The sequence below is a fragment of the Manacus candei genome, unplaced genomic scaffold, assembly GCF_025592945.1.
Source record: "Manacus candei isolate 608988 ecotype Guabito, Panama unplaced genomic scaffold, ASM2559294v1 h1tg000118l, whole genome shotgun sequence".
In the NCBI taxonomy this organism is placed as follows: Eukaryota; Metazoa; Chordata; class Aves; order Passeriformes; family Pipridae; genus Manacus; species Manacus candei.
This window is the reverse complement of record NW_026138166.1, coordinates 378,299-405,969: the sequence shown is the minus strand read 5'-3', so window position 1 is coordinate 405,969 and position 27,671 is coordinate 378,299. Positions and strand designations below refer to the sequence as shown.

The window sequence follows — 27,671 nt, the reverse complement described above, 5'->3', positions numbered from 1 at the left end:
CAGCACCGGGGGATGTGCCAATCAGGCTGACCCTGTCCAGTCCAAGTTTTTACGTGCCATGGAAAGGGATAAAGTTCCTGTAGTGCACATTAAAAACATGCTGAGAAGACAGTCTGGGTTATTCCTGCTTCAGGCAAAGGGAAGTGCACCCGTGGGATTCACGTTGCTCAAGGACACGGATGCGCTTGGTGGGGAAGGAGGGAAAGATGAGAAATCCAGTGTGTGCCTCGAAGGGACTGGATTTTGGGTGAGAACAGCCAAGGAATTCAGGTGTATTACGGTGGTAACTCTCTAACACTGCATTCTCACTGCTGTGGCGACTCTTTGCCGTGTCAGGGGTATTACAGTGAAAATCACTGAGAGAAATGAACAATGAGCTTGGAGGAGACCAGACAAGCACAGTGGTGATGGAACAAGAACTGGCTGCAACAGGCAACAATCCCACAGTAGACAGCATTTTTCCTGCCCTGAAAGAGTATTTTGGCAGATGGAGCCTAAAATCCTGGACTAAATGAACTCAACAGACTTTCATAGACTAAGCAATGAGATCTGTGGGTTTATATCAAATGATAGGAAAGGTGATGGTGGAATGTATTGGAAAGTGTGGGATCTGACATGGTGTAAATGGTGTGGAACAAGGGGTGGACACCAGCCTTGTCTTGGCTGTTCTTCCTAGTAGATAGAGTTAATCTTCCTATAGATTAACTACAGATTAATGCTGAGATAGAGTTAATTTTCTTCCTAAGTAGAGAGTTAATTTTCTTCCTAGTAGCTGGTGCAGGGCTGTGGTTTGGATTCCATGAGAGAACAACGTTGATCACACACTGATGGTTTGGTTGTGCTTACCCTAATCAAGGACTTTCCAGCTTCCTGTGCTCTGCCAGGTGCACAAGAAGCTGGGAGGGAACAGGGCCAGGACAGCCGACCTGGACATTCCAAAGGGATATTCCACACCACAGAACATCATTCCCAGTGGATACATGAGGAGGGGTTGTGCAGGAGGGGCAGATCACTGCTTGGGGTGTGGGGCACTGGGCAGTGTGTGTGAGCAATCATGCTGAGCATCAGTTTTTCCTCTGGGGTTTTATTCTTCTCTCTCTTTCTTTTGTCTCCCTTTTCAATACAGTTATTATTACAGTTACTACACTTATTATTATTTTCATACTTTACTTTGTTTCAGTTATTACATTTTTCTTATCTCAACCCACAGGTTTTGCCTTTTCTTGATTCTCCTTCCCCTGTCAGTGCAGGGGGAGGTCGGAGACTGAGGGAGCAGTTCTGTGGCACTTGGCTGCTCACTGGGGTTAAACCACACAAAAAGGGAATGCACAGGAGTGGAGACCCTGCTGGGATGTGCTTTTGATATGGTTTGAAGCTGGCTCCCTGCCAAGTCTCCAAACCTTACCACCAGAAGTGTGTCCCCCCCCCCAAACCTCAGGGAGAAGAGGGAGAAAAAAAACCTAAGAAACGAGAGAGAGACAACCAAAGTGAGATATATAAATATATTTACACTTATACACAATTAAAATATACAATTTCACAAGGGAAAGGGAAGGGGGAAGGGAAAAAAGGAACAAAACTAAAATAAAATATATAGATATCCCAATTAGTGACCCAATATCTAACAACTAAAAGAGTTAGCAAAGAAAATAGCTCACTACTCTCCTGGGACAACCGAGAGTTGCTCCAGAACGATCGCCGGCAACCTCTGTCTCCCAAGGTCGGCAAGGCCTAACCAGGCCTCGCTCCCCGACATGGCAGATCAACAGCAGGGAACCTGCACCTCCAAGCCGCTGGAAGGAAAGAGAGCGAAGGCCTCTCCTCCTTTCTTCTTATAGTCTGGCTTACGTAAAAATCGTAGGGAATACTGGGTAAATCTGGACCCTTCCTTGGTTACAAACTGGTCACCAAGGAAGGCCTCGCCCAAACCACCACAGCTTTGTATTCAGGAACTGCCCAGCACCAGCTGGATAGAGAAGGGCCAGACCTTATGTCCCTGCAGGGCTGGGATTCACTCCCTGCCCCAAAGGCACCCAATGTGTCTGAGGAGCCCTGGGTGGTGCCTGTCACACAACTGCTGGGAATGGGGATGGGGTCCCTGCACAGGCCCTGTGCTGTCCATGGCAGCTGCTGCACTTGTGCTGCAGAGCCCTGGCACCTCCCCTGGCACTACAGGCCCCTGTTTGGGTACGAAATTCAGGTTCAGCTGCCCTGAATTATGTTCAGCAATGAAGGGATGTCCATGAGACAACTGCCATTGTACCCTAAGGATGTGTAGAAAATACCCTGATAAAGAACAGGAGAGAGACCTCCCTCCCTGCATTTGGTCAGCTGAGCACCTCTGTGGGCTGCCCTGGACAGAAGGAACAGTGACAGGTTCCCCTGTCATACATGTGGGCACCTTCTGCCACTGAAGTTGGCCAAAGCAATGTCCCAGCAGCCTCCAAGAAGATCCCACAGCTGCTGCCCTGTCCCTAGGAACTGCTCCATTGGAGCCTGCAGTTCCCAGCAGGAATCTCGGTCACCTCTGGCCCCTCAGAAGTGACCAGGGCTTTGTGTCCCAGCAGGTGACTCCTGGCTTTGGTCTTCATTCATTCCCACGGGAGGTGGGACAAGGAGTCTAAGACAGTTTAAATAATTGCACCATCCACTTTGTGGCTACAAAGCTGAATTTGACACAACTCTAGCTATATATAGGGTTCAGGGAAGGGGGGACATACATTGTATTCACATTTGAGGTTGAGGGTCCAGGAAGCACAGGGAGATATTTTTCTTCAAACAGATAAACAGATATTTCTTTATCACAATTACAACAAGAGATGGGGTAAACAAGGTGGTAAAAGGATTTTCGTGGAGACAGCAAGTCTGCTTAATTAAAAGATAGTATAAAAATATCAGGTGGTATATGTAAACAAGCTTTCCTTGTCTGTGTTTCAATTCCATGGTTTCTGGCTAAGATAATTTCTTATCTCTGCAGTGTCATCTGCCCCAACAGGAGTCACCTGCAGGTGCCTGTTTTGGGCCCACTGACCTGGGGCAGGAGGAATCCCACCCCATGGGAGCTGTGGAGGGAGCTGAGTGTCCTTCTGGCCCCAGGTCTGCAGAGCCACAATGAGACACCTCTGTTGACTCAGCTGAGTCCCTTCCCTCAGTGCAGGTGAAGGAGATCCCTCCTGGGCACTGTCTGGGTTTCCTGTCTAATGATGGGACAGGAAAAGGGGAATCTTGAATTTAACTCAGTGTCTGTTTGGAGAAATGACCCTGCTGAAAGAAGTGTCTGTGCCCAGCTGAGAGAAGGATCATCATTATTTCCTTCAGCTGTGTGCCAGCAGAGTCCCCTGGAGCCCCAGGGACACTTGGAGGGATCCCTGAATGGCAGAAGTGCCGCCTGAGGCTGTTGCTGTGCTGCTGAGCCGGGCCGGGCTCCTGGCACACAGGGAGCTCCTGGCAAGCTCTGCCCAGGAGCAGCTCCTCTGCACAGCCCAGCAGGGCTGAGGGCACTGCCTGCAGCACCCAGGGCACAGGAGAGAAGGCAGAGAGATGAGAGGCAGCCTGGGCTGGGAGGTGACTGAGCTCTCACTGTGGGAGAAACCTTCACGGGATTTGAATGAATATTTCTCTGGCTGCAGGAAAGTTCAACTTCCCTTCCTGGAGGAATCTCCTAAAGCTGCCACATCCCACAGCTTCTAGGATCTTTCAGAAGGACTCTCTCAGTTGCTGCAGTGCAGGGGAAGTGGCCACATGGCAGAGCAGGGCAGGAGCTGCAGGCAGCAAGGGCAGACAGGAGAAGTGAGCAGGAGGTTCAAGGGACCCTGGGGTGGGAGGACAGGGGAGAGCTGCTCAGGGGAGGAACCTTGCCAGCCCTTTGCCATGATCAGGCTGTGGCTGCAGAGCAGTGCAGGTGAGTTCCTGCAAGTGCCTCTGCCAGCTGCCAAATGGCAGCAGTGGCAGGAGCTGTCAGGATGGCTCTGCTGGATTTGCTGGGGTGCAGCAGGAGAAGCTGCTGCAGAGCAGGACTTGCTGCTGCCCCCTCAGAGGCCCAGGGCAAGAAGGTTCCCTGTGCCAGGGCTGGCTGTGGGGTGGGAAGGTGGGGGTGCAGCCAGGGGTGCCCAGGGCTGTGGTGCAGAGCAGGGTCCTGCCCCAGGGCTCTGTGTGCTGGGGCAGGGACTCTGCTGCCTGCCAGGGGCAGCTCTCAGCCCGGCCAAGGAGCTGCCACGGGGCTGGGGGAGAAGGGGTGGGTGGAAGGAGTGACCCCTCAGGGCAGAGCAGGGCAGGGCAGGGCAGGGCCCTTCAGCTGCAGGGTCAGGGCTCCTCACAGCTTCAGCTCCACCTCCTCCATTTCCAGGGGCCCTTCTCAGGAAGCACATCCCCCCAGAACACCTCCCCCTTCCCAGCCACCGCAGGGGTCTGGGATCTGCTCTGCAGCCCCTGCCCAGGCAGAGCTGCCCCTGGGCACTGGGCTGGGGATGGCTCTGGCAGCACTGGCAGGGAGCTGAGCTGGGCACAGGCAGGGGCTGCTGGCAGGAACAGCTCCTCACCCAGAGACAGGCAGGCAGGGACAGGGAGCTGCTGCCACAAGTGCTGGGCAGGGGGATGTGGGCCCCTCCCTGCTGTCCCTGTGGCACAGACCCCTTCCCTGAGCAGCTCCTCCCTGGGCTCCTTTCCCAGCCTAAGCAGAGCCTGTGCCCTCAGGCCATGGCCCCTGGGCTGTGCATTGCCCTGCAGCAGCCAGAGCCCAGGCAAGGACAAGGCCCCCATTTCCATCTCTCTCTGGGTGTCCCTCCTCCCTTGGCAGCCGCATTGTGGCATTTCCCTGCCATCCCCTGTTGTCTGGGCTGTTCTTCTTCTCACCATTGGCTTTTCTCAGGCAGTGCAGGGGCTTTGGGGTGGCAGGTTCCTGTCCAGACACAAACCCTTTGGGTGCTGCTGTGGGGATGTGTCTGTGGGAGCAAAATGCCCAAGTGCCCTCCAGGCAACTTCAGGACATTCAGCTGCTTCCCCGGGTGTCCTGCAGGGTGTCCTCCAGAAAGGCACAGCTCTGCCATAGTATCTCTGTGCTGTCTGGGATCCCCATGGAGAGGACACCTCGGTGGTAGAGCCATAGAAATGCTCTGGGCAGCTGCATTGATCCCTCTGTGTAGCAGTCTGGGAGAAGAAAGAGGAGATCCTAATCAGGCACCCTGAGAAAAGACAAGGAGTCTGTCAATCTGCCCTTTCAGCCTGGATTCCTCTGCTCCCAGAAAGGCCCTGTCTCTTTTTAAGGGAGCTCCTTAGTGTGATCCTCCCTCAGCTCCAAGCTGCCAGCGAGGGGTGGCTGAGAACAGGAGTGATGGCCAGCGTAGTTCTTCTCTCTGCACTGAGACCATCCCTTTGCCTCCCAGGACCCACGAGATTTCACTTGGAGAACATCAGAAACGTCAGGGATTTCACCCATCCAAATTCACTCCTAAATGTGCCAAGTGAAACTGTAACAAAACTACAGCAAATCCCCTCAGCTCTGCTCTGCAGTTGGGCAAACTGTGAAGAGCAGGGCTGGAAACGCTTTGATGTGTCACAGGCACATTTAATCTCGGATCACCCCGTGTCCCGAGCTGCCTCTCACAGCAAGGAGGATTCCTCGGGAGCCTGTCACAGCGTCCCTGCTCTCAAAGCCCCCATCAGCCAGAAAAACCCAGAGCTCAGGGGAGGGGGATGCAGAGAGGTCTTGCTAAAAATAGAGACACATTTTGCCAATAGAGTCTGACTTGACTCAGTCCTGCCTTTTCCTCCTCAACAGAAAACCACACCCTGAGGCAGCCCCAGAGCTGGAGGCAGCACTGCAGGGGGGTCTCAGCTGAGCGTAGCAGAGGGGCAGAACCCCCCTGCCCTGCTGCCCACGCTGTGGGATGAGCCCAGGACATGGGGGGTTGTGGGCTGTGAGCTCCCATTGCTGGCTCCCATCCTGCTTTTCATCCCCCACTATCCCCATGGCCTTGGATGCAGGGCTGCTCTCCATCCCTTCAACCCCGAGCCTGTGCCTTGAGATCTGGGGGCATTTGACACCCGCTGGCTCCTTTGATCCCCTTTCCCATCCCTCCCAGAGCACAGGGGAGATCCAGGTGCTCCAGGGGTTGCCCCGTGTGCCCCTTGCCTATCCCAACCCCCAGCAGGGACATTCCACGATGCCCCAACCTGCACTGCTCAGGATGCACATGGAGGGGGTGAAGGGGATCTCGTGTGCAGAGACCCCCAGGAGCCCCCTGAGCCTCTCTGCTCATGGCAGGGGAGCGGCCAGAGAGGCACCAGGTGTGCAGGGGCTGGAGAAGGAGGGGACAGGGACATGGGAATGCAGGTACAGAGATGGGAACACACCCATGGAGATGGGAACACACACATGGAGATGGGAACACACACACAAGATCAAGCAGAGTAGCTTTGTTGAAGGGATTTATTGATCATTCAGGGGAAATGCCCCTGGGCTCTGAGGGAAATCAGGGGGTTCTTCCAGGGATGATCATCTCCTCATGCCACTGGAGGGGGACAGGGCACGGGTGTCACCACCAGTCCTGAAAGACAGAGCCCCAAACGTCACCCCCAAAGTCCACTGCAACACGAGAGGGGCCTTGTCCTGACCCCTCTCCCTGCAGGCACTGCTCACCTCAGCCATCCAGGGATGCAGCCACATCTCACCAACAGGACCCACCACCTTCTCAGCCACAGGGGGCTGGGGACAAAGGCTCAGAGACACACTGGGTGCAGTGGGATGTATTGGGAGTCTGGGGGAAGAAATGGGATCCTTGGGGAAGGTGCACTGGGGTATATTGGGGCAGACTGGGATGGCTAAGGAGTGTCATGGCCATGTGAGGGGAGGACCCGACTCAGGCAGAACTCCTGGTACCCACCTGAACCATCTTCAGGATCCCAACGTCCACTAAATGCAGCTGGAGAGAGACCAGGAGCCCTGGCTGGTCTCTGGGATGCCCCTGGTGCCAGCGAGGGATGGGGGGACCAAAGTGTCCCCCAGTTCCCAGACTGGATGCCCTCCATTCCCCCCCGGCCCACTCACCTCCCGCAGATCATTTTGGGTTCCTGCCAAGAGTGCCTGGACAAGGAGAGCAAAGGGTTGCTCAGGATTGGTCCCTGTGGGGCTGGGGGAGGGACACGGGTGTCCCCAGCCCCCCCAGCCCATGGCTGCCCCGGTCTGAGGGGGAAAATCCCTTCTGCTCCCCCCGCTCCCACTCCACCCAGTTTCCCCTGGGATCCCTGTTCCTGCAGGGCCCAGGGTGGGGATGGAGACAAGGAGAGCCAGGGGAATTCAGGACCTGCAGGGAGGGTGGGGGGAGGTTGGGGGGGACCCAAAGATGCTGAACTGGGGGAAACTGGGGAGCCCACGGGACTGGGATTGGGGTGTTGAAGGGGCCCTGTGTGGGATGCAGGGGAGGGGAAAGGAATTCAAGTGTAGGGACATGGAGACTGCAAGGGAGAGGCTTGGTGGGGACTGGAGGAGGATGATGGAGGAGGACAAAAACGAGGGCACTGGGAGATGGTTGGGAGTGGAGAGGGAGGCAAGGAATGGTCTTGGGAGGTACCAGGGCAGTGTTCTGGGTGAAAGGCAAAGGTCTGGAAAGAAAAGCTTTGGGAATGATCAATGGGAGGATGTTTGGGGACCCTGGGTAGGACACAGAGCAGATGCTGGGGAGGTGATGCCTGACGGGACCAAAAAGGATGGGATTGGGAGGTCCAAGGGGTGGGATTTGGGAGCACCATTAAAAGAAACAGGTGGGGGCCCTCCCAGCAATTGACAGTGGACCTCCCTTGTCAGGGATGGCTGAATGGCTTCCTGCCGTTGCATCTTTCATTTCTTATCAAAAATCACCCAAATAGTTTTCAAACAGTGCCTGCCAGTGGAGCTTGAAGGCACTCGTTCCATCAAAGCCATACCTGTAATTCAGAGGCATAAATAGAGAATGTAGATTTGTCTCCTAAGGTGCTGTCTCATTTCTACTAGAGGTCAATTAGTATCATGTAAAACATGATCATTAAAATTAAAAACTCTTACCCTTCTATTTCCCTTTGAAAAATAATTCTGCTGTTAAAACACTCACTTCTGTTTGATTGTTTAAAATCAAAATGAATGTGTGTACTAGTGGACACAGACAGGGCTCCCTCACAGAGAAGCCCATGAAGTATGGGCTGGATGAGCAGACAGCAGGCTGGTTGAAATCTGCTGGCCGGGGTGGTGATCAGTAGTGCAACATCCAGCTGGAGGCCAGTGATCAGCAATTCCTGGTGAACATCTCCATTGATGATCTGGATGATGGGATATAGTGCTCAAGTTTAATGGAGTTGATGAGTTTACATTCCGACTGCAAGGAACATGTTTTCACATCTGAAGCAGGGGATGGGAAACCAGAGACTCACTGTGAACACCAAATGATTTCCAGAGCCTTTCCAGAGCATTTCATTCAAATCTGGGAATTTTGGATTAAAAAATCACGGTGCTCCTCCATTACTCTGGAAAGGGGACCCTGGTCTGTCGGGAGTGAGGACATTGCTGAATCTGAAAGCTGGAGAAGACAACAAGAAATGTGTGACCCTCCAGAGGATGAAAGCCCTGGATGAAGTTGTCAAGAAGTTCAGACCCAAAGCCTTTCGAGTTTTACGGTTGTGTCTTAACATTTCTTGTAGTTTTTCCCTTGTTTGTCCCCTGAAGTTGTTTGATGAAAAATCCCCTTGATGTCTGTATCCTTAGACCCCGCTCCCCGATTGGCCAAAGTTTGCTGCATTGCAGTATTTCCTTTTTTGGCCACCCTTTCCCTAAAATGGATAAACCCTACCCCCTTTTTCCCTTATCTAGTTACACTTTGCATGCTGGGGTCCCATCTGGGGTGCCAAGAAGAGCTGTGCTTTGGTACCAATTACCTCTGAAGCTGCTCCTATGCCTTCATAGGCTGCTAAGATTTCCTTCTCCACAGGGGTGGAATTGGCCTCAGAACCTCTGTAGCTTCGGCTCCAGAAACCCAGTGGTCGCCCTCACGTCTCACCAGGCACCTTTGGCCAGAGGCTCCAGGAGGGACCTTTATCTCCAGCTGCAGAGTAGAGCACATTCTTTACATCTGGTCCTGTCCTGACTGCTCCAAGAGCCACGGCATGTGCAATCTCTTGCTTGATCTGCCTGAAAGCTTGTTGTTGTTCAGGACCCCACTGGAAATTGTTCTTTTTACGGGTCACAAAGGAAAGAGGGCTCACCATCTGGCTGTACTCTGGGATGTGCATCCTCCAGAAGCCAATGGCTCCCAGAAAAGCTTGGGTTTCTTTCTTCTTTGTGGGTGGAGCCATTGCTACAATCTTGTGGATGACGTCTGTTGGTATCTGGTGTCGTCCAGTTGCCATTTCAGCCCTAGGAACTGGATCTCTTGGGCAGGGCCCTTGACCTTACTCTTCTTGATGGCAAAACCAGCCTTGAGGAGAATCTGGATGATCTTCTGTCCTTTCTCGAAAACTTCTTCTGCTGTGTCCCCCCACACAATGATGTCATGGATGTACTGGATGTATGGATGGGGGTCACAGCATCTCGGTTCCTCCGATACTGTTGCCTGTGTACAGTTGTCGTGGCCCTTGGCACTTCTTGTCCCCAGAGCTCCAGCGATTCCTTTCGTACAACAAGGGGACCAATGCAGCACCACCTCTCCAATTTTAAGTAGCATTTTCGCTGCCTTCACCACTAGGATCATTGTCACTGAGCAATGTAGGGATGGGTTAGAGCTGATCTTGGAGTCTTTGCTACCAAACCTTGAAGGCCACCATTAAGGAAACTGGCTACCAGGTCGTGGATGTCGAAATTAAGGAAAGGAAGCAATTTGTTCCATCCATCTGAACGGTCCCTTACAGGATGTCCTAGGACAGGCACAAAACCAGCAAGAATCAGGAAAAAAATTAGTAAAAAGAGCATTGTTATTATTTTTCTTTCTTCTTGTTCCTAAACAAAGCTATGTTTAGATAAACACAATCCTTCTTGGCAGCTCTCCCAGGAGTGTCCCAAAACAATGGTGGATGTTTACAAACAAACCTGCTCTTGGCAGCTTTCCCAGACAATATTCCCACAACAAAACCAAAGGAACCAAAACAATCCCACTTCTGACACCAAAACCATCTGTAGCCAGTTGGAGTTGGCTTCCTGCCAAACCCCACAGACTACAGAAGATTACTACGTGTAAATTTAGGGTAGAACTTAGGTGAGAGGTTCCTGTGCCACAGTGCTCTTGCCCACAGTTTCTCTTGGGAAAGAATGGAGTTCCACAGCTCATTGCTTCCATTTCAATCTTTTTTGACCACTCTGGAAAATCTGGACAAACCTGATGAGCAGAAGTCTTGGGCTTTACCACAGGTGTCTGGGTGGTGTTCTGAGAGCCAGACTTCTGCTCAGCCCAAACTGATGCCAAGATGTCCCAGGCCAGGTGAATCCAGAAGTGGACTTGCAGCCAGAAGTCCGCTGACAGCGCTGCTTGGGACTGCAGATCTGCTTCTGTGGCGCTCCAAAAAGAGCTTGGTGTTGGCCTCTGCAAGTCTCTCAGTAGCTCTGAAACATTCACAAGCACACACAGAGTCATCTTTGGCAGGAAGGCTTTCGCAAAGTTACCCTCCACAGCCTTGGCTACTACTCGACTTCTAAAAGCCAAGGGCATGAAGAGCGTCCAAAACCAGCACATCCTTTGATCTGAGCTTGTTCACAGGGCCTGTTTCTAAGAAATCACACCAAGTGCAAGGAGTAGGCAGTGTCACCTCCAGAAGAACTCTGGCCTACCCTGGCCTTCTCAAGGAAAGCTCAACCCTCAGACCCGCTGCCAAAACAGAAGCCAAGAAAGAGCCGCCTTATTTTGGATTCACAGAATCCAACTCTCTTCTCCCAGAGGCCTCTCCTTATTCAAACAGGAAAGGGCACAAGATTCATCTTTTCTGTCACCCACGGGATGAGGAGAGTAGAGACTGGCAGAAAGACTGCCTGCTAAAACAACCTCAACTTGAAAAGACACCAATAATGCCATAGTGGTGGTGCTGTGGGGTTACTGCTGGAACTCTAAAGAGAAAGGAAGACAGGCCTGAGGAAGGGAAGGGTCTGAAGGAACGTTCCCCACAAAGATGCCACATTCTGCTTTCACACCTGACGCTGGCCAGATGTAGAAAAGGGATTTCCAAGGAAAATGCAGGAGGAAAAAGGAGTCTGTTCTTACCAGTCCAAAAAAGCAGGGACTTACCTTTCCAGTCTCTTGGCGAAGCTTTTTCTTCTTTGGGTTTCCACCAGATACAGCTCTTTGTATTTGTCCACTTCTGCCTGGGTGGATTCCTTTTGAAAAGGTCTTTCTGCTTGGTTGCTTTTTGTCCTTCCCAGTGCACGTTCAAGATCTCTAATTCTGTCTTCCAGCTGCTTTTTCAGTGAGTCGAAATGACTGGTTCTGATTTCTTCTAATGTGTCCTGGTGGGCTGCCTGTGCCTGAAGGAGACAGTGCACCTTCAACCACCACAAGAAAAAGTGAGCTCTGCCCAGCACAAAATTGCACACACCCACTTTCAAGGGCCCAGCCTTACTCAGAGAGGTGGCTCTGCCTCCTCACTCCCAGCAGCAATCAAGGCAGAACCCAGGAGCTGCCAGGGCAAACAATTCTTTTCATTGGGAAAGAAGCCCAAATGAGCACTCTGCTTCAAAGCTCCTAATGAAGAGACACTGGGTCTGTAGGACAGGGCATGTCCAAAGGGATTCTTCAAAGACAAGAAGAGCTTCCACCTCCACCTCCACCCCCTCCCTCCCATCCCTGGAATTTCAGTGACTCCTTTTCTGAGCACTTTCACCCCCTACAAGGACAAAGCAGCACCTGTAGGTCTGGCCATGACAGCTGCAAGTTGCCAAACCCATTCAAGGATGAGCAGTGAGAAGCAGAGCAGCGCACAGAGATCCCCCCAAGCACTGCAAAGTGGGAATCTGCCTTGGGCAGCCTTTGCATTCAGGGACCTGCCGGCACATTCCACACCCATGACAGCACTCCTGCCCAACCAGATTGCCTTCTGCCACTGCCTTCAGCAAAGACAGAAGCTAACCCACAGAATACAGGAGCAAAAGAAAAAGACCAAAAACAATGGCCACAAGAGAAGTTTAGGAAGTGCCTGTGGACACTGGGGAGAAATTCACTTACTTGCAAAAACTCATTGACTTCTTGGAGTTTTTGTCTTATTTCCTGGTCTGCTTCTTCTTCCACCTCTCTTTTACACTGTTCGAGTTGGCTGCGATCCACCACGTTGGTCTCCAAATGATGGTGGAGTTTTGCCAGCTCTTCTTGCAGCTGGCATTTGTCCAGGGCCAGGTTCTCGCACTCCCCACGCAGGGTAGACAGCTCTTCTTGCAAAGCCTGATTTTTGGCCTCCAGCTGCGTGCACTGTTCACGTTCCCTGTCCAACTGCTGGGAAAGTTCAGCAACCTGCAGACAGAAAATAAAAAAAGGAGCTCAGCGTGGTGTAAAGGCAGTGAATTCTGGGAAAATCCAAAACTGGCTGCCCAGGGAGACTTTATTCATCATCTGCTGGCTCAGGACTAGACACAAAGTGCAACCAGGCTTTTCTTTTCCAGCAAGAACAGCTTTCCCATCATTTGCCATAGGATTCCTCAGCTTCCCAGCCTTTTGGAGTTCCTCATGCAAAAATGCTCCACGCTTCTGGACTCCAAAGGAATCACTGCAAAGGCAGGAAGCCATTCTACAGGGATGCCTTCAAACCCAGGCGTGACTCTGACAGACGCCGCTTTAGCAACGGATCCGAGTGACGAGCGGAGAAGGGATGAGAGGTTCTGTGCCACTGCTGCACAGGCAGAGCAGCCTCAAAAGCACTGCTGGGAACAGCCCTTCTGGCTCCCCACCACAGGATGGGCTGAAACAGCTCCCTGTGAGCAAGAAGGGACAGATTTTCCCCTGGGAGGCCCCTGTCCTCCTTGGGCCCTGGGCAGCAACAACACTGTGCAGAAAAGCAAAGCCTCAAGTGCCTCCTGCTCAGCTCGTGCCTGAGACAGGGCTCAGGGGCTGATGGTGCCCTGCCAGTGACAGTGCTGTTCCTCCCCTCTCTGCCAGGGCAGCAATTCATCTGTCACACCCAGAGGACGCTGTCACAGCCTCCCTCCAGCTGCAGCCAGGCCTCAGCTGGGCCCCACTGCTCTCAGCCCATGGACGTGATGTCCTGCCAGGACGGCAGACCTGCCCATCCCTAGGGCCCAGCCGAGGGATCTGCACTCTTGGCTGACCCCGCTCACTGTCAGGGGGCCTGTTCTGCTCTTCTTACTCAGGGTCTGTGGGACGGCTCCCTGGCCCGGGAGCTCACGCACCCTGCCAGGCTGGCTGCCACTCCTGGCTTGCCCCTCCTCTGCAGGACAGCCTGGCCTCCATCAGCCCTTACACCTACTGCTTTGCCCTCAACATTTGCATCTTTCCCCAGAAGGAGAACTACCCCGGATTAGTTCGAGTCATCTCCCACTGGAACAGCAGGAGGAGCATTAAGAAAAGCCCATCACATCCAAAATGCAACCAAGGGGAATAAAAATCATCAGCATGACAAGAAACAGAGGGAAAGCATCTCCCAGCTTTCAAAAGAAGGAACACCACAACCAAAGAGCCCCACCCAGAGCGCAGCTCACCTCTCTTTGGAATCTATCAACTTCCTTGACCTTTTCAGAATATCTCTTCTTCATTTCTTCCAGCTGGGACTGACTTTCTTTCTCTTCATTAACCCGGAGTTTCCTCCTCTCTATCCTCAGAAGCTTTTCCAGCCTGCACAGCAAATTAGTCAAGAAAACCATGAAACACAGGAAGAACCAGCCTTTCCCCCACAGTCTCACAGAAACAGCACAGACAGCATCCAAGCCTAGAATGGCTTGGCTCGGCAGGAATCTTAAAGATCATCCAGTTCCAAGCCTCCTGCTCTGGGCAGGGACACCTTCCACCAGACCAGCTTGTTCACAACCCCATCCAACCTGGCCTTGAACACTTCCAGCCATGGGGCATCCACAGCTTCTCTGGGCAACCTGTTGCAGTTCCTCACCACCCCCACAGCAACCAATTTCTTCCGAGGATCAAATCTAAACCTACTCTCTTTCCATTTGAAGCCATTCCCCCTTGTCCTCTCACTACCTGCTCTTTTAAATGCACTCTCTCCATCCTTCTTGTAGGCTCCCTTCACACCCCAAAAGGTCACAATTAGGTCACCCCAAAGCCTTCTCTTTTCCAGGCTGAAGTGTTGCAATTGTCCCAGCCTTTCCTCCTAGCAGAGGTGCTCCATCTTTCCAAGCACCTTGGTGGCCTCCTCTGGGCTCAGTCCAACAGCTGGAGGTCCTTGCTGTGCTGAGGAGCCCAGAGCTGGATGCAGCACTCCAGCTGGGCTCTCCCAAGGGCAGAGCAGAGAGGCAGAATGCCCTCCCTCCACCCGCTGGCCACGCTGCCTTGGACACAGCCCAGGACACAATTGGCTTTCTGGGCTGCGAGCGCACATCGCCGGCTCATGTCCGGCCTCTCCTCCAGCCCAAGGGCTTCTCGGCAGGGCTGCTCTGCCCCTCTTCACCCCCCAGCCTGCACTGATACAGGGGCTGCCCTGAGCCACGGCCAGCATCTTGCACTGGCTCTTGGTAAACCATCAGCAGATTGCCATGGGCCCACTTCTCCAGCTTGTCCAGGGCCCTCTGGATGGCATCAGTTGTGTCAACCACACCCCTCAGCTTGGTGTCAGCTGCAAATTTGCTGAGGGTGCACTCCATCCCTTCCTCTGGATCATTAGTGAAGACATTAAAGAACACTGGGCCCAGTCCAGACCCCTGAGGGACACCACTCGGCACTGATGACCCTCAGCACTCTGAGCCATTGGTCACCACCTCTGCATGGCACTGTTCACCCAATTTCTTCTCCATCTAACAGTCCACACATCCAATCTATCTCTCTCCACTTTGGAGAGAAGGATGTTGTGGGGGACTGTGTCAAAGGGTTTCCAGAATGACAGGGAGATGACATGGGTAGCCCTTGTCCACTGAGGCAGTCGCTCCATCTTAGAAGGCCACCAGGTCGGTCAAGCAGCACTTGCCCTTGGGGAAGCTGTGCTGGTGCTTCCAATCACCTCCCTGCCGTCCATGTGCCTTGACAGAGCTTCTAGAAGGATCTTTTCCATCACCTCCCCAGGCACAGAGGGCAGGCTGACACGTTGGCAGTTCCCAGGGCCCTCTTTTCTACCCCTTTCAAAGATGGGCACAGTGGGTTTCCCTTTTCCCCCTCACCTGGGACTTCCCCTGACTGCCACGACTTTTCAAATATCAAGGAGAGGGTCTTGGCAACTCCATCAGACCCTGTTGGCCAATGGAGGGCAATAATGCTGGCCAGATGTAGAAGATGGATTTCCAAGGAAAATGCAGGAAGAAAAGGACTCTCTTATTACCACTCCAAACAAGCACGGACGTACCTTTCCAGTTTCTTGTCAAGGCATCTTCTGGTTTTCACTTCCTCCAGATACAGCTCTTTGTACATCCCCATTTCACCCTGTGTTGCTTCTTTACGAGAAGCACTCTCTTCTTGGGTGTTTTTGATCCTCTCCAATTCACTTTCCAGATTTCTAATCCTTTCTTCCAACTGGATTCTCATGGAATCACAATGACTGTCTCCAGTTTGTCCTAGTGGGGCCTGGTGGGCTGCCTGTGCCTGAAGGAGACAGTGCACCTTCAACCACCACAAGAAAAAGAGAGCTCTGCCCAGCACAAACTTGCACACACCCACTTTCAAGGGCCCAGCCTTACTCAGAGAGGCGGCTCTGCCTCCTCACTCCCAGCAGCAACCAAGGCAGAACCCAGGAGCTGCCAGGGCAAACAACTCTTTTCATTGGGAAAGAAGCCCAAATGAGCACTCTGCTTCCAAGCTCCTAATGAAGAGCCTGTGGACACTGGGGAGAAATTCACTTACTTGCAAAACGAGGCTGACCTCTTGTAGCTTTGCACTTCTTTCCTGGTCAGCTCCTTCTGCCACCTCTCTTGTACACTGTTCTCTTTGGCTGCCATCCAGCACCAAAGTCTCCAAATGGTGGTGGTGTTTTGTCACCTCTTCTTGCAGCTGACATTTGCTCTTCTCCAGTTGTTCACACTTCCCAAGCAGAGTGGACAGCTCTTCTTGCACAGCCTGGTTTAGGGCCTCAAGCTGCATGCCTGTTCCAGGTTCCATGTCCAGCTGCTGGGAAAGTTCACCACCCTGGACACAGAAAAATAAAAGAAAAGGAAACTCTAAAGGCAGTGAATTCTGGGACAATCTCTGAAGGGGGTGGCCATGGCAACTGTATTTATCATCTACTGGAAATGAGCCTAGGAAACACTTGAAAGATTCCCTGACAGAAAGAAGAAACTTTACACCTACTTAAGAATTTGGGAGACACTTCTGGCAACAATACTTCTGGGTCCCTTGGAGCTCATGATGAAACTCCTCATTTAGAATCTAAGAATTCCTCCAGTGTCCAGCACACCAAATACCCTCAGGGCTTTTGTAGTAGCTGGGGAAAGGACCAGGCTGCTTTCTGAGCAGCCTCTGCTGAGGAGAAGGCAGAAACTGAGCTCCCCAGGCTCTCCAGGAAAACTTCATCTGACAATTGCCCCTTACAAGCAACTAGGCTCCAGAGTCACAAAAAGGCAAATTTAGGACCAGCTTACTGAGGCAGAGGCTTGCAGGGCTCTCGGAAGGGCTTCAACGCTCTCGCTTGGCTGCTGGACAGTGGCTTCCAATCTGCTGTTCTCACTTGCAAAGTTTAAGAAGAAATACAGCTCTTATTACCAGAAAAGCCAATGCCAGACAAACTGTGCTAAGGAACAGAAGCCACAGCAGAAGTGTCCTTCAAAATCCCACTGACTCTCCCCCTGTTTCCACCCAATCCCCAAAGCCACAGACCCCTCGCTTCACTGGGTTCCTCTCTTACTCTTGTGCGTCTTCTTCCAGTTGGTTCACAGTCGGATTGGTCTCGCAAGATGCCAACAGGAGGTCCTGCAGTTCCTGGGAAGAAGTTATTGCCTCTCTTTCCTTGGCATCCAAGGCAGTCAAGTCAGGAACACAATGCTCAGACTGAAGATGCTTTTCTTCCTCCTCCCTCAGCTGTAAAATCACGGGAAGAATGCACAGTTGTCAGGGGAGCTTTTCCAGAGAGGAGCCAGCTGCTGCTGAAGAACTCAGGTGCTGCATGTCTGTGTGCATCCCCTCTGCCCAAAGAACTGCAATCCATTCAAGTCCCTTCAAAGCTTCACTTCTACTGCCCCATGAACACACTGAACACTGTTTTGTCCGTTTTCAGGATGGATAGGAAGCAACAGGCACCCCCAGGTTTCTCCCTGTGGGGACAGGCTTTCCATACCTCCGCGCCAGCCCTGTCCAGCTCCTCCTGCAAGCGTAGATTATCTTCCTCCAGGTGAGCCTCATGGCTTCCAGGAACCACAAGAGCAGTCCTAAAGCATGCAAAATTTCATCGGAAACATGTCTGATCCTGCATCAGTTTTCCCCTGCTTGCTCCCAAAACAGCTCTTCCCCCCTTTCCTACAAGCTCCGGGAAAGCAAAGCCAAGTCCATGGAAGCATTGGAGAATTTCTCTTACAAGGGGCCTCCCTAAAGCAGCCTCAGCTACCAGCTCAGGCCATGCTGTTCAGGGCTCCTTGCACTGCTCTTCAAAGTCCCCCCAGATGCGGCTGCACAAACTCCCAGGGCAAGCCCTTCGACCCCCTGACCATCTCCATGGCAGGAAGTTTTCTCCTTCTGTGCGCTCGGAGCCCCTCGTGTCCCCTGGGACAGTGTTGGTTCTCTTTCCCCCAACGCTTCCCTTCAGAGCACTGAACGCACCGACTCTGCCGTGCCTTAAACCCCCCTGGCCTGCAGAGCAGCCACGCTGCTGAGCTACTGGCAAGTTTCCCCGGGGCTCTGGCTCTGGGTGGGGAGAGGGCACCACAGACAAGGCTTTCTTGCAGACCTCAGCGGGCAAAGGACGAGAGCCCCTGAGGTAGGAGAGCAGCCAAGGGCAGACCTGCATTTACCAGTCCCACGGGGAACTGCTTCCACGGGGCTGCTCCTTCTTTTTCCCAGCTCATTGCCACGCCCCTCGTCTGGGTCACACTTGCAGACTACCCAGAACACCCGGGTGCTGTTCTGACAAAGCCCTCACCTTTCCCCCTGGGCTTGAGCAGGCCTGTCAGCTGCTTTGTTCACAAGGCACTCCAGAATCTCCTCGTGCTCTTGCAAGACTGCAAGTTTCAAGGGGGTAAATCCCCACTAAAAGGAGAAAGAATCCCCATTAGAAAGACACAGACAAGCTCTGCAGCTGTTGGAAAGAGCAGCTTTAGCCCCGTGCCAAGGTTACCTGGTTCTGAGCATCACTGTTGGCATGATGCTCCAGTAACAGCCCTGCTACAGCTGTGTTTTTAGAGAGGACAGCCAGGTGAAGGGCAGTGTTGCCGTCAGCGTCTGCCAGATTGGGGTCGGCACCGTGTTCCAGCAGAACAGCAACACATTCTTCCTGCTCCTGCTGGACTGCCTGGCAACAACACACCAAAAGGGAAAGGCTTCCAACTTTTCATCCCCCTCTGTCACAACTCCCTCAGCTCCTGAGTGCTGCCATAGAAGACCATCTTCAAAGATCAGCTAACAGAGGCTGTGCCGTGCCCATTGCAATAGGCGTGTTTCTATGGCCCTGCCCTGCAAGGAATCCTGCCAGACACCTCCCCTTTAACACCCCAGCACTAAGCCCCACCTCCAAGCTCAGAAGGCATTGCACACACCTTCATCAGGGCCGTTCTCTTGAAGCTGTCAGCGAGGTTGGGCTGGCTGTTCTTCCTTAGCAGATATCTGACGACATCTGCATGGCCATTGGCCGAAGCCAGATGCAGAGGTGTCCTAAAAATTAAACAGACTCTCTTAACCCCGACAGACAAAGGACGAGCCCAAGCTGTGTCTGTACCCAACACCCTGGGGACCCTGCCCGGACTCTGCTCCTCCTGCTGCTGCTGCTGCTGCTGCTGCTGCTGCTGCTGCAACCCTGCCCTGATGAGCCAGAGGGCAGAAGAGAACAGGTGAGGGCTGAGCAGCTGCAGAACAGCCCTGCAGAGAGAGCACGGCCAAGGGGCAGGTGGGCAACACGCGTTTGCAGCAGCGCTGGAGCCCGGGCGGCAGCTGCAAGCAGTGAAAAGCTCAAGAGTTCCCTGTCCCAGCTGACAGGGCAAATGTCACTTTTCAAGCCTTGTCCCTAAGAGAGGGCTGCCGAGGACTACTGCAGCTTGGCTCAGGAGCAGGCAAGGTGTGCCATCAGCGTGGCCCAGAACTCACCGCATCTCCTGGTCTGGCCTGTCGATGCCGACTACCTTGACGTACCAGCGCCAGCGCCTCAGCCAGCCCAGGTCACCGCGGGCGGCCGCGCGGTGCAGCCTGCCCAGCCCCTGCTCCCGGAGCTGGGAGGCGCTGCTGGAGCTGGTGGCAGCCCAGGGCTGCCCACTGGGGCTGCTGGAGGGCGACTGCCGTCGCTTCTTGCTCAGAAGCCACGGCATGGCCCTGCTTGGAGCTCCCAGCAGCAGGAAGGGCAAGAAGGCCCCGGCGGGCTGCCGGGAGCCAAGTGGGGATGAGGAATGGGACGGGGCGAGGTTTAGGGGGAGGGTGACAAAGGGGCGAGAATAAGGACGGGCACAGGGTATGAAGCACAAGGCAGACGAGGTCGCCCTGCGCAGTGGTCGTGGCCTGCAGCTGCCCAGACGGCGATGCAGGCGCGCAATGCTCCCCGAGCGGGATGTGCTGCTGCTCCCCGAGAGGCTACAGCAGCTCTGAGCGCCGGCTGCGGGCACCAACAAAGCCGTGCCCGACTGGCGCCTGTGGCGTCACAATGGCTGGTGGAAGGCTCAGCACGTCAGCGTGGGGTGTGACAGAGGCCACGGGGCAGGGTGGGGCCGGGCGGGACAGGGCAGGGCGGGGCAGGTGTGAGGGCGGCCCTGCTGGGCCTTGTGGCAAGGAGGCGGCCTGGGCCTTGTGAGGGCGGCCGGCGGGAGTGGGCACTGCCCCGCCTCAGGGCGCCCGGGGCAGGGCCCGGGACGCTCCCACCGGGCCGGAGGCTGCGGTAGGCGCTGGAGCAGCTCCCGCATCACCCGCTCTGGCTTTTTGCTTCAGCCTGGAGCCGGGCTGCCTCTGGACACACTGCCATCAAATGAGGCTCAGGAGGAAGTGGGGCCACCACAGCTCTCAAGAAATGCCCACCCAGCGCTCCAAGCCTGCCAGGCCAGAGTTCCAGGACAATTCCCCAACTCCTTTGTCTTGTCCCTCTTGAAGAGCAGACACCTCACCCCCTCTCCCCCTCACAACTGCTCTCTCCTGCTGCTTTGCCAGATGCCAACAGTGAATTTCTGCTCTGCTCCTCCACCAGCCAACGGGCAGCACACAGCAGGGCAGGAAGAAACTTTCAAACACATCTTGACCCACTTTGTCTCGATGACAACACCAACTGAAAGATCAGAGGTTCTGCACCAGCTTTCTCAGCGGAGGGACACTACAATGGACCACAAACAGGCTGAAGAAATTTCCCTTTTTCTTTATGGGCTACAAACTGATCTGCTTCCCACGGGATCAGGGATTTGCCTGTGTTTTAAGGCTACCAGGAGCTTACTCACTATCTTCTGCCCAGAACACAAAGAGGAGGGCTCGAAAGCACTGCAAGAGTCTGGCAACTGAGTAGTAGCAATAGCTCACCTGGAGGCCATGATCTTAACACCACTGTGCTTCAAGCCTTCCCGGAGGAAGGGCACACATTTGCCTGGCCTCTGGGACAGGCTGAAGATGCAGCTGTGAGCAGAGCTGAAGGGAGCAGAGGACAGCTCTGGCTCGGCCTTCAGGCCTGGCTTCTCTTTCGGCCTTGAAGATGTCTGCTGGACTGATTTGCACTCAGATGGAGGGCAGAGAGAGAAGTCTTAACTCCCAGCCCGGGAAGAAAGCCTGTCCCAGAGGCAAGCAGAGGGAAGAAGAGGGGACAGCCTTGGGATGGGGGAATGGGAGAAGCAAAGCCGGCAGGGGGAACAGAAGAAAACGAGGACACATCCTGGAGTCTTGATGGCGACTGCCGTTGGTTCTTGCGGAGGAGCCCCTCTATGCTGTGTGTGCTTTTGCACAGGCTGCACTGTGGGTATGGCCCTGCTCTGCTGGTGGCCACTGCTCACCCTCTGCACAGAATCACGGAAAGACTATCAGTCCCTGAAGAAGGGCCCTGGAATTCCCCCCAGCTGGTGGATCTGTTTGGTGGAGGGTTCCTGGGTGGAATATGGGACAGACTAGATGGGACTGACAGGGTTTTGTTTTGCCCTGGGGCACCAGCAGACAAACAAATCCCCAAGAGTCGGGTGAATTCCCCTTCCCCCCGTTTGCCGGCACACACGGGAATCTGCTGAGGTTGGACAAGACCAAGGTGGTGCAGCCGGGTCAGGGCAAGCCCCGGGATCGGTGCAGGCTGGGGGAGGAAGGGATGGAAGAACCTGCTGGGAGAGGGCTCTGGGGGTGCTGGTGGGTGACAAATGGGACACGAGCCAGCCCTCTGCCCAGAGCTGGAGGCAGCACTGCAGGGGGGTCTCAGCTGAGCGTAGCAGAGGGGCAGAACCCCCCTGCCCTGCTGCCCACGCTGTGGGATGAGCCCAGGACATGGGGGGGTTGTGGGCTGTGAGCTCCCATTGCTGGCTCCCATCCTGCTTTTCATCCCCCACTATCCCCATGGCCTTGGATGCAGGGCTGCTCTCCATCCCTTCAGCCCCGAGCCTGGCCCTTGAGATCTGGGGGCATTTGACACCCGCTGGCTCCTTTGATCCCCTTTCCCATCCCTCCCAGAGCACAGGGAAGGACTGAGGGGCCTTGGCTGATTGTCCCTGACCCTCCCCTGCCCCGACACCAAGCTGTGCTCCTTGGGGACGGTGCTTGGACAGCCCCAGTCAGACCCTGTTTCCCGCTTGTCCTAGTTAGGACAGCTGAGATCAGTTCATCATGGTGGGTGTAACCCAAAACTGTATTCTATAGCCTTCCATGTCATTTCCCAGAAACTAGACTATTGTTGTCAATAGACTATTCGCACCCTCTACCCATAGAGCCTGACTCCTCAGGCTATAAACTAGGTGTTAAGAGGCCTGTGAGATAGAAGGATGTTTCTGTCCTCACACCCTTTGTGAACTCCCCGCCCTGAGGGGAGTACCAAGCATTCCTGCCTGAACTGGAGGATATATAATCTTGGAGTTTTGGAACATTTTTTCAACCCACTCGTGGGATCCAGAGGACGGCTGCATCTCATCGCTCTCAACCAGACTTAGACCACCACTGGACTGCGATCACCAGTTCTGGCCAGACTGCAGCAGCTCTCCCACCAGCAGGTTCTTCCCCTCTCCCTTTACTTTGGACTCAAACAGGGCCCAAGGAACACCACTTTGTTCAGGCCCCAGGGTACTGGGTTATACATTTGGGTTTTTGTGGGTTGAGACCAATTGTTTGTTTGTATTATTGTACTTACTGTATTATTTTAATAAATTGTTATTCTGACTTATAATCTCTCCTTTGAGTTGGGTTCATTCCCCCTGCTGGTTAACTTTTAAACCAGCACATTTTGGCGCCCAAACGTCGGGCAGAGAGAGAGAAGTCAGAATCACAATTTCATTTGAAGCATTTGTCTATTTGAATATAGAAACTCCCTGATCACCATGTTGTTTGATGCACTCACATGGATGTTGTATTTGAGCCTGTTCATATTTCCACAGATGGCGTATTATTTGCCTGTTTTGATGCTCTCTTTAAGACCAGGGAGAGGGATCCAAATTGTTTTATTAATATATTATGTTTATGTCATTCTAACATCAGAAGCAATGAGTTTCATTGTAAATGTGTATTCAGTCCTGTTTGCCTGTCCTGGTTTGGGTTGCTACCTCTGGGGCCTCATTAAAAATCGTACCCAGCTTTTTGGGGGAACAGGGGTGGATGGTTTCCAGCCTCCCACCTCCTTCTTCCCCTTCAGACCTGCTAAAACAGTTTTTGAAAATATTGAGTTCCCTTTTGATGTTAAGGACAGCATAATGTTATTGTTAGTGTTGCTCTGTCTGCTCTGTACTGTGTACACCATGTTTAGGGTCAGAAAAGTGCCTTTTAGGGAGGTTGGTTGGACACCTGCCCTGGGAGCAGATAATGCTGAATGGCACGGGAAGTGGGAGGCCATCAGCCAGTATTTGGAAAAGTTTTCTCCTCCAATGACCTGGAAATTCACCCCTGAACAACTGCAGGATCCTGTTAGCATGATAAGACTGGTGAAGGAAAAATGCTCTGGCAGCTCCAGAGATGGCCAGCTCACAGCAACCTGCTGGGCCCTGGCCACTGCCTACCGGGCACTGCTTGACATGATACAGCACTGTCAGGGCGAGGAGAGAAGGACCAAATCCGCAGACACCACGTCCACCCAAACCACAGCTGAGTCAGAGGGAGAAAGAAATGAACCAACCAGCACCGTGTCCACACAAACCATCGAGGAGCCAGAAGAACAAGCAAAACCAATAGCAGTCGCCCCTGTCCAGAAAAGGAAATCAAAGACTAAATCAGTTCGCATAGCAAATGATGACAAAGAGGCGGGACCTTCACATCCACCAGAGGAGACAGAGCCAGAAATAATCACTCGGTCCCTATCCCTGGGTGAGCTACGTGAGCTCCGGAGAGAGTTCACACGACAGGCGAACGAGTCCATTCTGACCTAGCTGCTCCGAATCTGGGATGCCGCAGCTAACGATACGATCCTAGATGGGAGTGAAGCCAGACAGCTGGGATCCCTGTCTCGAGATGTAGTCATTGATCAGGGGATTGGAAGGAGGCAGGAAACTCTCAGCCTCTGGCGGCGACTGTTGTCCAGTGTGAGGGAGAGATACCTTTGCAAGGAGGACCTCCACGTACAGCAAGGACAGTGGAACACGATGGAACAAGGTATCCGGTGCTTAAGGGAGTTAGCTGTACTGGAGATAATCTTTTCAGAGGATGAAAGATTCCCTAAGAGTCCAGATGGCGTACAGTGCACCTCCCAAATGTGGTTAAAGTTTGCACGACTCGGGCCAGAAATGTATTCCCGCTACTTAGCAACGCTGCAATGGAGGGAGGGAGAGGACAAGGTGGGAGCATTGGTTAGCAAACTCAGGATTTATGAAGACACTGTCACCGCCCCATTACGAGCCCACGTCTCATCTGTGGAAACCAAACTGGCTGAACACGTCCGAAACCTGGAAGAGAAAATTGAAGAGGGACACCAGAAGCTAAGAGAAGAGATTAAGGAAGGGATTTTCCATATCTCGCCAGGACGAACAAGAGTCTCTGCTATCAGGAGCCAGCGTCCCCCAGCTAAGGAGAGAAGGTACACTCCACGTGGCGATCTATGGTTTTACCTCCGTGAGCATGGAGAAGATATGAGGAAGTGGGATGGGAAACCCACCTCTTCCTTAGCAGCCCGGGTACATGAACTGAAAAGAGGAACAAATACCATAAAGAACTCTTCAAGGGTAAACGTTGCTCCAGTCTCTCGTGGGCAAGACTCCAGACGGTACAGGAATGATGATACGTCTGATCCTCTTGAAGGGACCTCCAGGTCATACCCACAAGAAGAGCACAATGAGTACCATGACCAGGACTAGGGGTGCCCTGCCTCTAGCCAGGTAGAGGAGAGGGACAATCGAGTCTATTGGACTGTGTGGATTCGGTGGCCTGGCACATCAGAGCCACAAAGATATAAGGCTTTAGTGGACACTGGCGCACAATGTACATTAATGCCATCAAGATACGTAGGGGCAGAATCCATCTCCATTTCTGGGGTGACAGGGGGATCCCAACAGCTGACTGTACTGGAAGCTGAAGTGAGCCTGACTGGGAAGGAATGGCACAGACACCCCATCGTGACTGGTCCAGAGGCCCCGTGTATCCTTGGCATAGATTACCTGAGGAGTGGGTATTTCAAAGACCCAAAAGGACTTCGTTGGGCTTTTGGCATAGCTGCTGTGGAGACGGAGGAAATTAGACAGTTGAACACCTTGCCTGGTCTCTCAGAGGACCCCTCTGCTGTGGGACTGCTGAAGGTTGAAGAACAATTGGTACCGATAGCCACAGCAACAGTGCACCGTCGGCAATACCGCACCGACCGAGACTCTGTGACCCCTATACATAAGATGATCCGCGAACTGGAGACCCAGGGGGTGGTCAGCAAGACTCGCTCACCCTTTAATAGCCCTATATGGCCAGTGCGTAAGTCCAGCGGAGAGTGGAGGCTGACGGTGGATTACCGTGGACTCAATGAAGTCACACCACCCCTGAGTGCTGCTGTGCCGGACATGCTGGAGCTCCAGTACGAGCTGGAGTCCAAGGAAGCCAAGTGGTATGCCACCATTGACATAGCCAATGCCTTTTTCTCCATTCCTTTGGCAGCGGAGTGCAGACCACAATTTGCTTTCACTTGGAGAGGTGTGCAGTACACCTGGAATCGACTGCCTCAGGGGTGGAAACACAGTCCCAGCATTTGCCATGGACTGATCCAGACTGCACTGGAAAAGGGTGAGGCTCCAGAGCACCTACAGTACATTGATGACATCATTGTATGGGGGAACACAGCGGGCGAAGTCTTCGAGAAAGGAGAGAAGATAATCCAGATTCTCCTAAGAGCCGGTTTTGCCATTAAACGGAGTAAGGTCAAGGGACCTGCTCAGGAAATTCAGTTCCTAGGAGTGAAGTGGCAAGATGGACGCCGCCTAATTCCAATGGAGGTGATTAACAAAATAGCAGCCATGTCCCCACCAACCAGCAAGAAGGAAACACAGGCTTTCCTAGGCGCTGTGGGCTTTTGGAGGATGCATATCCCCGAGTATAGTCAGATTGTAAGCCCTCTCTACCTTGTGACACGGAAGAAAAATGATTTCCAGTGGGGCCCCGAACAACAACAAGCCTTTGAACAAATTAAACAGGAGATTGCCCATGCGGTAGCCCTTGGGCCAGTAAGGACAGGACAGGACGTGAAGAACGTGCTCTACACCGCAGCCGGGGAGAATGGCCCTTCTTGGAGCCTCTGGCAGAAAGTGCCTGGGGAGACCCGAGGACGACCGCTGGGATTCTGGAGTCGGGGATACAAAGGATCTGAAGCCAGCTATACACCAACTGAGAAAGAGATCCTGGCTGCCTATGAAGGAGTTCGAGCTGCCTCAGAAGTAATCGGCACCGAAGCGCAGCTCCTCCTGGCACCCCGACTACCAGTGCTGGGCTGGATGTTCAAGGGAAGAGTTCCTTCCACACATCATGCCACCGATGCCACGTGGAGTAAGTGGATCGCTCTGATCACGCAGCGAACCCGGATAGGGAATCCTAATCGCCCTGGGATTCTGGAAATTATCACCAATTGGCCCGAAGGTGAGAGTTTCGGACTATCCTCTGAAGAAGAGGAGGAGAAGGTGACACGGGCTGAGGAGGCCCCACCATATGACAAGCTACCAGCAGATGAAAGGCGATATGTGCTCTTCACGGATGGCTCCTGCCGCATTGTAGGGACAAACCGAAAATGGAAGGCAGCTGTATGGAGTCCCACACGGCGAGTTGCAGAAGCGACCGAAGGACAAGGTGGGTCAAGTCAGTTTGCAGAGCTTAAAGCCGTTCAGTTGGCTTTGGATATAGCTGAACGAGAGAAGTGGCCAAGACTCTATCTCTACACTGACTCATGGATGGTGGCCAATGCTCTGTGGGGATGGCTGGAGCGATGGAAAAAGGCCAACTGGCAGCGCCAAGGGAAACCCATCTGGGCGGCGGAGATGTGGCGGGACATCGCTGGCCGGGTAGAGAAGCTGAGTGTGAAGGTCCGTCACGTAGACGCTCATGTAGGCAAGAAACGGGCTAATGAGGAGCATCATAACAACGAGCAGGCGGACCGAGCTGCCAGGATTAAAGTCTCTCAGGTAGATCTGGATTGGCAGCACAAAGGAGAATTATTTCTGGCTCGATGGGCCCATGACGCCTCCGGTCACCAGGGGAGAGATGCAACATACAGATGGGCTCGTGACCGAGGGGTGGACTTAACCAAGGACATTGTCTCACAGGTCATCCATGACTGTGAGACATGTGCTGCCATCAAGCAGGCCAAGCGGGTGAAGCCTCTATGGTATGGTGGACGGTGGTCAAAGTACAGGTATGGGGAAGCCTGGCAAGTTGACTACATCACACTCCCCAAAACCCGCCAAGGCAAGCACTACGTACTGACCATGGTAGAAGGAAGCACTGGATGGTTGGAGACATACCCCGTGCCTCATGCCACTGCCCGGAATACCATCCTGGGCCTTGAAAAACAAGTCCTGTGGCGACACGGCACCCCGGAGAGAATTGAGTCTGATAATGGGACCCATTTCAAGAATGGCCTTGTAGACACCTGGGCCAAAGAGCACGGCATTGAGTGGGTGTATCATATCCCCTACCATGCACCAGCTGCTGGAAAAGTTGAGCGGTGCAACGGACTGCTGAAAACCACTCTGAAGGCACTGTGTGGGGAGACTCTCAAACACTGGGAGCTGCATTTAGCAAAGGCCACCTGGTTGGTCAACACCCGAGGTTCCATCAATCGAGCTGGCCCTGCCCAATCAGAACTTTTGCATACTGTAGATGGAG

At 53.4% G+C, this 27,671-nt stretch overlaps 2 protein-coding genes across 2 annotated transcripts; both read right to left on the bottom strand.

Annotated features, from left to right (window-relative positions):
• Positions 1-6,340: 6,340 nt before the first annotated feature.
• LOC127461996 (ankyrin repeat domain-containing protein 26-like) lies at positions 6,341-16,153 on the bottom strand. The gene is made up of 13 exons (XM_051770257.1): positions 15,951-16,153; positions 15,457-15,692; positions 13,652-13,784; positions 12,168-12,449; positions 11,235-11,470; positions 10,335-10,558; positions 8,902-9,876; positions 8,401-8,546; positions 8,039-8,289; positions 7,046-7,081; positions 6,882-6,920; positions 6,638-6,703; positions 6,341-6,545 (listed from the first exon to the last, which is right to left on the bottom strand). The coding sequence occupies exons 2-6, from the start codon at positions 15,633-15,635 to the stop codon at positions 10,402-10,404; spliced, it is 987 nt and encodes a 328-aa protein (XP_051626217.1). The 5' UTR covers positions 15,636-15,692; positions 15,951-16,153; the 3' UTR covers positions 6,341-6,545; positions 6,638-6,703; positions 6,882-6,920; positions 7,046-7,081; positions 8,039-8,289; positions 8,401-8,546; positions 8,902-9,876; positions 10,335-10,401.
• A 2,195-nt stretch (positions 16,154-18,348) lies between these two features.
• On the bottom strand, positions 18,349-19,736 carry LOC127462014 (ankyrin repeat domain-containing protein 7-like). The gene is made up of 3 exons (XM_051770271.1): positions 19,332-19,736; positions 18,788-18,902; positions 18,349-18,543 (listed from the first exon to the last, which is right to left on the bottom strand). Exons 1-3 carry the CDS (start codon positions 19,547-19,549, stop codon positions 18,349-18,351), a joined length of 528 nt encoding a protein of 175 aa, XP_051626231.1. The 5' UTR covers positions 19,550-19,736.
• Between the last annotated feature and the right edge of the window lie 7,935 nt (positions 19,737-27,671).

Bases quoted from the DNA above. Each gene is read 5' to 3' on its own strand.
- LOC127461996 (XM_051770257.1), bottom strand. From the start codon at position 15,635: ATGAGAATCCAGTTGGAAGAAAGGATTAGAAATCTGGAAAGTGAATTG. The intron at 12,450-13,651 runs GTGAGCTGCGCT...TTCTGTCTGCAG, and splicing joins TTGATAGATTCCAAAGAGAG to GTTGCTGAACTTTCCCAGCA. The intron at 10,559-11,234 runs GTAAGTCCCTGC...TGAATGTTTCAG, and splicing joins TTCGCCAAGAGACTGGAAAG to AGCTACTGAGAGACTTGCAG.
- LOC127462014 (XM_051770271.1), bottom strand. From the start codon at position 19,549: ATGCCGTGGCTTCTGAGCAAGAAGCGACGGCAGTCGCCCTCCAGCAGC. The intron at 18,903-19,331 runs GTGAGTTCTGGG...TTTAATTTTTAG, and splicing joins AGGCCAGACCAGGAGATGCG to GACACCTCTGCATCTGGCTT. The intron at 18,544-18,787 runs GTGTGTGCAATG...TGTTGTTGCCAG, and splicing joins AGAGAACGGCCCTGATGAAG to GCAGTCCAGCAGGAGCAGGA.